At 33.7% G+C, this 11,343-nt stretch overlaps 1 protein-coding gene across 1 annotated transcript; it reads left to right on the forward strand.

Annotated features, from left to right (window-relative positions):
* Positions 1-521: 521 nt before the first annotated feature.
* Positions 522-10,983, forward strand: LOC149804838 (uncharacterized). The gene is made up of 4 exons (XM_089945180.1): positions 522-659; positions 3,733-3,909; positions 5,431-5,565; positions 10,262-10,983. Exons 1-4 carry the CDS (start codon positions 620-622, stop codon positions 10,450-10,452), a joined length of 543 nt encoding a protein of 180 aa, XP_089801306.1. The 5' UTR covers positions 522-619; the 3' UTR covers positions 10,453-10,983.
* Positions 10,984-11,343: the final 360 nt, after the last annotated feature.

The raw sequence follows: 11,343 nt of genomic DNA on the forward strand, positions 1-11,343 counted from the left end.
CATCGTCGCTTTGGCGTGACGATATATCGATAATGCCGCACAGTGTTGAAAATACTGGTTACCCGGACCATGCATAACACTATCAGACCAGAAAAAAAAATATGAAATTTGTATATCCTCTGACACTTAGCTTTTCACAAGTACAATTGATAAAGATGTGTTAAAGCTTGTTAAAATGGAACTTCTCTTCACCATAAATCGACACAAAGATGACCGAAAAATGTCCCTGTAAAACGAAATTCCATTCACAAATCAAAACAGCAGTTTCTCTAGTTCAGTATCTTTCTCATATTGTATACGTTAGTAAGAGAGCATTTATTAGAAAGGTTTTAAACCCCTCTGTCTTAAATCTCCAAAGAAAAAAAAAAGCTATGTTCGTGATCTTGACTCTTTTCAATATCAAGCTTGCTTCAGGTACTTGGGACTCATCCATGCGTGCGATTACTTTGGATGTGTATATACCTGTACTGTATTGATTACTAAACAATCTGTCGTCAATAGAGATAACAATAGTTTCAAGTCTATGTTGGGATCAATAAGGTAATAAGGCTTTCTATGTGGAAGCCATCTGAGCGTCGGTTGTTAACTTATACTCATAGGAAGAAATCAAAACAAGGCCATGGAATATCGTATTCTAATGCTGGGTTTAGACCAGTCAGGTAAGCTCTCTGTCTGTCTGTGTGTCCGACTCTTTCAATATTCATTTCGTTAATATCGTGTTTGATAGTCACGTTTAGTTAGAGCGAATCGATAACCGGTCGTCTGCTATGCTCGTTTTTTTTTTTTTTTTTTTTTTTTATACCTCCAACAACTGGTAATCATATTCTAAATGTGAGATCGGTCGAGAAGTCACTCGAGGGATGAGATCAAAACAAACAAAACAATGGACAAGCGCTGACTGTCATGTCAATATCCTCATTGTAGAGTTTGACATAGTTTTAAACAACTTCAATACTACCTAAAGTTAAGAATTTTGTGTTGGTTTAAACGGTGTGTGAACCACCACAGACATATAAAGTAATAATAGTGACAAAAAAAAAAAAAAAAAAAATTTATCAAATTTTTATATGATTCGATCAATGTGTCTCATTAACTGAGATAGACACCAATGCAAGCAGTGTCGTGTTAGACCTTATTCTTAAGTATAGCACGTGACACTTTTCATCTATTATAACTTAATAATTACATAAAGGAAAAAAAATTGATAAATTCGTTTCGGGCTTGTGGTATTCTTGAAACGGATGTGAAACATGTATACATACAGTAATTACTTAACAATACCAGGCACTGCAATACCAAGAGCTGACTAGGAATAAGAGCTGGCCACCTGTAGCAGTATTTACGCCGAGTTCAAAGCAGGTAGAAACGCTGAAACACGGCCTGGACGGAAACTAGTTTGAATTGCACCAGGCTGTTCAATACACTGCTTTAAAAATTGTGAGTTAGGGAAAGGACCAGCTTTTTCACCATTATCATGACATGATAAGTGCTTGTTGAATTTGGGGGTTGGAGTGCTTATACTTATTTTGCTCTGAGCTTGTATAGACTTAGATTTGTCAGGCCCAAATTTGTATAAATTCAATTATTTTGATTTGTTTATTTTGATTTATTATAGCTATCCAAATATATGGATATTTTGTACCGAATTGAAGAATACCACGTTTTAATGATTTCATTTTTATTAGTCAAGTTGATGAGGCATCAGATTTGTGCATAAAATAAAGGTATTCCTTGTACCCACAGGAGCAATAAAGTATTTAGGATCACAAGTGGAGGCGAAGAATAATTTTAAAAAATGGGAGCAAGGCATAATAGAAAAAGCGAAAAATACCAATAGGAACAAAACGAGCCAAAACGAAATGAAAGTAGAGACATCTTGGTAGCCTCAAAAGATGTCATATAAATAGACGAAATGATGACCAATCGAGTCGAAAAGAGATGAAACGATACGAAAATAGATTATAAATAAGCGAAAATGGATTTATTAAGAGTCACAATAAAATTAGCAGAAACTATAAGATTTTTAAACAGGTCAAAAGAGAGCCAACTATGCGAAATATATATATATATATATATATATATATATATATATATATATATATATATATATATATATGTATGTATGTATATATGTATGTATGTATGTATGTATGTATATATGTATGTATGTATGTATGTATGTATATATGTATGTATGTATGTATGTATGTATATATATATATGTATGTATGTATGTATGTATATATATATGTATGTATGTATGTATGTATATATATATATGTATGTATGTATGTATGTATATATATATGTATGTATGTATGTATATATATATGTATGTATGTATGTATGTATATATATATATGTATGTATGTATGTATATATATATATATATATGTATGTATGTATGTATGTATATATATATATATTCATTTGTGCCTTCTCTGGTCCAATATGAGTGATAATAGTATCATCTTTTGAATGGCCAACTCTTTGGAAACTAAATTGCCTGTCTGTCTATGTGAATGCCTGTGCACATGTAGGTTCAGTAAGAATGTCTTGTTACAACAGCAGTGTAACTCGTTTTTACTATTCTCATATGATTGATTTTATATGATGGTTGCATACTTTTCATACGATTGGTTTTACATGAAGGTAGCATACTTCTTACATGACTGGTTTTACACGAAGGTCGCATGCATCTCATATGACTTGTTTTACACGAAGGTCGTATGTATCTCATATGACTGGTTTTACATAAAGTTCTTACACTTCTCCAATGACGGGTTATACAGGAAGGTCGTATACTTCTCATATGACTGGCTTTACATGAAGTTGGTAAACTTCTTATATGAGTTTGTTAAATGGGGAATATATATATATATATATATATATATATATATATATATATATATATATATATATATATATATATATGAAAACGAGGAAAGGCGGCATAATCATTAGTACAATTTACGGATAGAAAAACATTTCGTCTGTTTTTTCAAAGGAGTTTCTCATATTAGCAAAAATGAATAAACAGACCCTACCCTGCATTGTTACATTGCTTTATAATATTATGAAACAACTCTCACTTCATCGTCATTTAATCTTTAATTTTTTCTAAGGTGAGTTGAAGATACTCTCTTTTGCTTTATGAGTATAAAGGTCTTTACATTTGCATATGCATACTCAAATAAAAAATAGGAAAATTAAAAAAAGCTGATCACAAACTACATGCTTTACACGCTCGTGTTAAAGATGATATTCCGATTACCTCAGTCTGTATTAACGGTTAAAATATATTGATAACTGTTTTATACACTCTATTTTCATGTTATTTCATAAAAGTCTGAAGCATATTCCACTTTATATACTATATTTAATTCATATCAGTTTCATATCTGTACACCGTACAAACACAGGATTGTTCTTGTGAATACGTGCGTTGTATCGGGAGAGTGTTTAGCGTTTTGGTGACTCATCTTTAAATCTGTCCCTCCTGTGCGTGAAAACTATTTTGCACTTCTAATTTTTAAGAAGTATATATCATTTAATCCTTTTATAAAGTCTGCAATAATGAACGAATACAATACTTTAAAAATTCTACTGCTTCGAGGTTTACCCCCCCCCCCCCAAATAAGTAGACCGATTCATTAGCAATTTTTTTATATATAAATGATTACCAATATTATACTAATTTAGTTTGATAGAGGTACTCTTCTCTGCTTTCAGGAAAAACAGCGCTTTTGTACAAGCTAAAGCTAAAGGAGAATATCACTACAATCCCAACAATTGGTTTTAACGTGGAAACTATTACAACTAAAAATGGTGTCTCGCTTACTGTGTGGGATGTAGGAGGGCAAGAAAAGATACGGAACCTTTGGACTCACTACCTTCAGAATACGGATGGTATATTTTATATGTCTAAGTAACTTCTACTTACCTTTGTACTCAACTGGCTAACTACACATATTCATTAAAAATTTTGTTACAGGTATTCATAGAATATTCCTATGAATTGCCTTTTTATTATTCTTTTAACTACTCCCACAAAGAATTTACGGATAAACTGACTTTGCAATAAAAATGTTTTTAATACTGATAAATGTATTTTGTGTAATCGTTCACCCGCAACAATTCAACATTCCTTTTAGGAATATAATTTGATTAAAAGGTTTTGTAATAATGTTTCAAAATGAATTCGAAATGTCCTGGGAATTGTTGTTACTCCCAGCGATAAAATGACTCTATTTGGAGATACAGATGTAGTGCAGTTGTATGCAGATGTTTCTTCTTATCAATAACCACCTTCGCTAGCCAATGTTCCGATAACCCTATCTACACCCTGGCAGATCGAACAGCTATATTGATGGTTTGTCCTAGCGACATCTATTGGATTTCATGTGTTACCTCCCTTAGCAAGTAATGCCGACTAACCAATAGCGTGGTGCATTGTACATCGGCTGAAAACGGTGGTGGCGATTGACCTAAAAATGATACTGTGTAAGTTTAACATCGAAAGTATGACTATGTACATGAGGGAATCCATTATAGGTCTATTTGAGTGAAAGGTATTTGTGCAAACACGGACCAGTACTGGAAAAGTGCTTATTTATCAGTCCATTCAAGTTGTGCACTTCCCTCGTCTCGATCACGTAGGAACATTGTTTAAATTTGAACAACTTAATTTTGGTTGGATATGGTGGCTTGCCGCAGCATCCAGTGAAATTCACAGACCCGAACCACAAAAATATCTGCTGGATATGCCAAGGTGTAGCTGGGTTATCGGAACCTTGTCTAGCGAAGATGATCAATAACTACGTCAACTCATTTAAGATTAAAAAAGATATTCCGACATTAAAAGATTTTATTATTTTTTTTATAAAGAGTTTTATTATGGAATTAAAAGTATATTGCAGTCAGATCAAATAGGAAATACAATTTCATTTTAATTTGGAACAAAGTGAAATCATTACTACTGTCCATTCAAACTTTTCTCTTTTATTATATTCTTTAGGTGTGACATAAATTGCAATACAAACAAATGTGCTTGTATGTGTGTTTGACATTCTGATGGCAAGCATGGGTATTCAATATTAGGTCATCACGTAGATAACAATCGCTCTCTCCTATCGTTTTTTTTCTCTTTGATTATTACTGAAGTACATACATTAGTTATTAATATCATTATTTTAATGTTTAGAAAATGTTTCTTTATTTGTATACATAATAATTGTAAGGGGGCCATATATAATGTTGTGATAACTTATGGTCAAATTCTATTGCTCTTTGTGCAAAAAATAGGAATGAATGTTTTTGTTGTTTTTTTTCTTCCAAGAAAAATATTTGTCTTCCTCCTACAACAACTACAACTACTATCCATGCTACTGTTAATTCAAATACTACTACTACTACTACTACTGATTGCAGGTTTGATATATGTAGTAGACAGCGCTCATAGACGAAGTATTGGCGTATCTGCAGCGGAACTGCATGCTATTTGTGAAAAAGAAGAAATGAGAGGTGTTCCGCTTGTTGTCATCGCCAATAAACAAGATTTGCCAGGTACGAGTACAAGTTGAAACTAACTAATTCGTTCTTTCACACTTAATTATTATAAAAACCATACAATCAGCATCAATAAGTGTGTGATGAATAGTTCCTTACCCATAAAAATATGACTCCAGATAGAGGAGGCTTATCTTGTGTCTATGAAGTAGATTCGAGTTATTGTACTTCCCAGGACATCATCGTTCGCATATATTAATGCACGTACACATATTCATCAGGGGGCCCCAAGTGGCCGAGTGGTCTAAAGCGTTCACCGTTCCGGATCACTGCCATCTCACCTCTGTCTGCGTGGGTTCGAGTCCAAGACTCGGCTAGCGTGGGTACGTGGGAAAGTCTGCCAGTAGCTTCTCGTGGGTTGGTGGTTTTTCCCTTGGTTTTCCAGGGTTCTTCCTCCACCAGTTATACTGGCCGCTATATATAGTCTATCTTGTGCTGAAAAATGGCGTTAAACCCTAGAACAACAACAACATATCCATCAGCGTCCGCGCGTATAAAAACACGTACATATGCATAGTGTCACTGAATTTTAACTATTATTTCTTCATTATAGGTCCTAAGCCATAGTTTGAAAGGGAGTTCATTTCATAGCACCTACCTTTTTGGAAATGGGGTCAAGGGGACTTACGTTGTACATATATATGCATTAGTCGTACATTTTTAGTTACATTTTTGCGTATAACTCCTATCTTTTGCATCTTGTATTCTTGCATACTTACTGTTATATATATATATATATATATATATATATATATATATATATATATATATATATATATATATATTTAGTACAGTTATGCATCTTTAACAATACTACAACCTTATCACAAAAAGTAAGTCAATGTAATCGGTATCAACACTTTACAGACTTTGGTTAAATTTGTTTGTCTTAGGTTTATTTCTTAAGCACTAATCATGCCAGAATCATCAAGCTATATAATTATATACATGTCTATTAGTGCCATACCCTTTCAGAAGGTCAATGTGACCTACATTTTTCACATTTTATAAGAAAAATTAAACGATTCACTAATTAATTAAAGTAACTGCTTTATTATGATCTCATATATTACCTACTACAGAAACACCCCTCATGTTGTGCATGTGATCACAATGCCACCGACGTTACTACTGGATAAAACATTTATTTAAAAACCAAACACCATTGAGTACGAGACCACATCCTCAATTACATGTACTGGGTTTTCAAAGATGTGATCCAGTCATTCCATCGGAATCGGCTGATACCATACTACTGAACAACGCGATAGCTGAACATGGAATAGATAAAATGCTATAATTGTGGTTCTTAAGAATCGCAATACCACTCTTTAGTTTGAATTACGTTTTCATGCTGTGCAGAAAGGTGATATAAGTGATCTTTAAACCTTTAACAATTCAGCAATAGAGAAGATTCAATGTCAACAGAAATTCTACCAAACATGCTTTATTCTCAGGGCTTTCAATCATGACGACTGTTTACAGAAGCAACTAAGTCTTTCTTTGATGAACAACAAAAACACACTGATTAGTAACACTAGTGTCAACAATGATTACTCTGACATTCATTGCATCTGTCTTGATCTGTGAAATCCTACCCATAAGTTTAATTGTGTATAGCTTGATCTGAGAGGCCCTACCAATAACAGTGTCATTGCACATGACTTGATCTGATAAGTCCTATTGATAGCATGTTTCATTACATATGGCTTGATCTGAGAAATCCTACTCATAACGGTTTCATTGCTTATGGCTTGATCTGAGAAATCCTACCCATAACGGTTTCATTGCGTATGGCTTGATCTGAGAAGTCTTACTGATAACAAGTTGTATTGCATATGGCGGAATCTGAGAAGTCCTATCCATAACAGTGTACATTATATTGGTCTTAAATTAGCCAATGTGCCAGAAGATATATTGATGTGCACAAAATGTATATTTAGTTTGTTTCAGATGACCAGGTTAGCATTGAAACAATTATTCCAACTCAGTTCTCCGTTAGACATGCATAAATATATTGATATGAATCTCATAATATAATTCTTTGTGTAGTGACTAATTGTGGTGAAACATTGTTTGCTTTTAATTTGTTACGGACTAAATACAATTTTATTTATCCCATCCTTATCATCTGGACAACTTGTCGGTGCAAAATGGCATACAATAGAACATGAATATTCAAAACTAAAACTGGGATTGGGGCACTTTCCAGAAGGTTAATTAAACAAGTAATTAGAGTTTTTGGTTGAAAACTTTCGAACGACAATTAGTTTGTTTCAAACTGATGACCATAGAAATCTTGATGATGTCAAAAGGAAAGCAACTCACGCAATGAAGTTATAGTTATAATGGTATATATTTCAAAATATCTATGGGTGCTCGCCAAAAGTATAGCTCGGTGATTTTAAATATTTACGGGAGAATACACGGTGTTTGACCGTGCTACAGCAAGGACAAAAAAGCAATGGAGAGAGTGATTGAAAAGAATCACTTAATTTCAGAAGAAATTAAATAAGAGAGTTCACATTCTTCCAGTGTATTTTGTACAGATCCAACTGCATAAAAATCCCACACAAACTTACACAAATCTGTTATCCTTTTACACAAATCTGTTATCTTTTAACGCTTATCAGCCATTTACGCTTATGCAAGCTTATTTATTGTACACCATCCAGGCAAACCAGTATAGGTGGTTCATTTCGTCCATTGATACCATTGATACATGCAGTGTAGAATATTCAATCCTAGCAAGCAGCCATCTCGTGTTTTCGCTGTTTCCTGTCCGAATATAGTATTTAATCAAACAAATGTTGAATGTGTAATTCATCAATCTTACCTCTGTTTCTTATTTTCCCATTTTGAGTTGTGCTCTAAAATTCCATGTATTACACCAACCTTATTTCCATCCTATGTGGTCTGTTTCACAAATCGGATTGCTAAGTCAAGATAAACCATTACAGATTCATATTGACAGGGTTTTCAAATTATGACTTTTTCAGCAATGATTCATTGTTGGGTTATTGTGTTTGATGGTGAATTAGTGGGTGTTGTTTATGCTTGAATCACAATACTTGATAACTGAATGGTTATCTGTTAGAATTACACCCTTACAATCAAAGAAGGTCACAGTGGCTTACATTTTGTGCTTTATTAAGCTAAGCTAAGCGGTTGTGTTTTGCTTTTGACCACATATATTATTTTATGCTAAATACAGCCTTGCCAATACAGAGGCACATTATGACCAGTGCAGATGGAAGTAGAAAGAAAGACCCCGTTATTCTTAAATGTCATGTGATTCATATGTTTTTATATCTGCCTTCAATAATGCATGCCGATAGCGCGTTTCCAAAACTTTTTTCAATCATCTGCATACACGTATTCTGTTAAATTTTTACAGTCATTATGGTATATATTAACACATTTTTCGTTTCCCTGCTTGGAATAATTTTTTTGCGAAAAGTAAAATACTTTTATATAGGAAATAAAGAATACTTTGAAAGCCATACTACGGTTTGACAAATTCATTATAGTTTTATATTTTATTTTACTTTTAGGGAATAATATCAAAATTCGTTGATCTCTATGAATGTTGATATCCTAGTGTAATTAAAGGCACATCACTGATAAAGTGTTTCTTATAAAAACTCTTGGAAGGAAATATGATAAAATGTTCAGAAAGTATGTATTTAATGAAATAATAGTGACCATAACATTGCAACTTTTCTTTAGAAGTCATGCCGTTCATAAGAGAAATGATCGATGATTTTCTCACACCTTTCACGATTGACAGGAGATGAAAATCCGTCTACCTCAGATCGTAAGAACCATGAAAGTGAAAGCACAAAAAGCACAAAACTCTTTAAATTTTTAAATTGATAAAGTATGTCTCTCAGTTTTTTTTTTAAATTCCTGAGGTATTTTGTATGGAACAAATAGTTTCATTCACTTTTCTTGTTAAATGTACGGAGAACACTGCCGCGTCAAATACATTCGCATTCATCGAGGTTAATCCCATCGACTATACTTAAATGTGGGTAGCTTTCCATTCTTACTACTCTGAGTACTTTCGATTGGCAGAGAAGTTACAGAAGATCGAACTGTTTTATACGTGACATTTTGGTCAGTCCTACAGTCAGTCTAATCGCAGAAATAGCCAATGAAGTCCGAATAGATTAAGGATTCGTTTTACGGGGATATTTCAGGCGAACAAAATGAATGCATTTTCTGACAGTTACTGCCGTCATACGTACGATGAATATTTTAGCCTGGCAGAAATAGACGAGCTAGCTCCGAATATTCTTCCAAAAAGAGATATAATACATTTGTGTCTTCTCGCGCGAAAAGTAATCAGGGAAAATACCCATGTGAAAGTACTGTAATCACTGAACAGCAAAAAAAAGTCACTAAAAAAAACCGAGTAAAATTCAAGCATATTTAATAACAAAAGTAAACGACACAGAAAACAAATAATAAAATTGCAAAAATTAAAACAAATCATGAAAATTTACTGTCTGAAATTTCCATCGGATAAATTTCGTTAAAGGAAAAATTGAAATGATTTAAGTTTGAGCACCTACATATTGTTTCATTGAATAACATTATTTTTGTCGTCGGTAATGGAAGTTTCGTCTTCTTTCTATTCTTCTTTTCTTAAAGAAAGTTGTTTCTGAACTTCTCTTCTTTAATTATTCAGATCGAATGAACGAGGAAGAGGTGGTGTCTGCCCTAAACCTAAGCAAGTTGAATGACAGGAAGTGGACTGTCAAGGGTACTAGTGTCCTAACAGGAGATGGGCTGTCCGAAGCTATTGAGATGCTTGCTTCACTTGTGATAGAACGCCGAGTCGGTGCTACAGGCAATGTTACCGCAGAACGAGATCTATGAACATATTAAACAGAGGTGAACTGTATGATGTAAACTAACGTTTGTTTGATTTTATATACGAATTTCAAACAGGAGATAAGCGCAAGCACTAGCCGGACGATTGACATACTGAATATTTAACACTGCATGTACACAATTGACAAAAGGAAGTGACTATTTTGATTTGCCTACTCCATGTTGTTTGGAATGGCCCTTATTTTCCATCTGAGGCTGTTCCGATAACCTACAGTAATAAAGTGACCGTCATAGCGGCGTAGGTTATGAATCAAAACTGGTATCGTTTTTATCTGCGTAAATGTTCAGCTTGGGATTACATACTTTGTGAGAGGCATCTCAGTAATTGAATATAGTATTGTAACATGTCGGAGGTAAGACAAAATAAGATGGAATAGATTGACAGCTCAAACAAGTTTAATTTACTTAATCTCTCCAGTGTATTGCAGTGCCAACAAATGATCCTTTCGTGACATAATTAATTATTTGGATCATACTTGCACAAAAACAAAACCAATAAATAGCCAACACAGTTCATTATAGTTCTTCCAGGCTTATATGTGTTTTATCACACAAATTTTAGTGTTCAAAATGGCGAAATATGATATTAGCAAATGTGTAAGTAGTGAATGGGGTCACCCTACGGACAATGGGAATTAGCATTAAAAACACCCCTGGGTCACTCTACGGACAAGGGAAATTTAACATGGCGAAAAATCGTGGGTCACTCTACGGACAAGGGGAATTTAACATGGCAATAAATCGTGGGTCACTCTACGGACAAGGGGAATTTAACATGGCAATAAATCGTGGGTCACTCTACGGACAAGGGGAATTTAACATGGGATTTTTTTCTTTAAAAATTTTTTTTAAAAAAGGGGTAGGCAATTCAAAGAC

The sequence above is a fragment of the Sinohyriopsis cumingii genome, chromosome 2 (assembly GCF_028554795.1).
Source record: "Sinohyriopsis cumingii isolate HCF-2022 chromosome 2, ASM2855479v2, whole genome shotgun sequence".
In the NCBI taxonomy this organism is placed as follows: Eukaryota; Metazoa; Mollusca; class Bivalvia; order Unionida; family Unionidae; genus Sinohyriopsis; species Sinohyriopsis cumingii.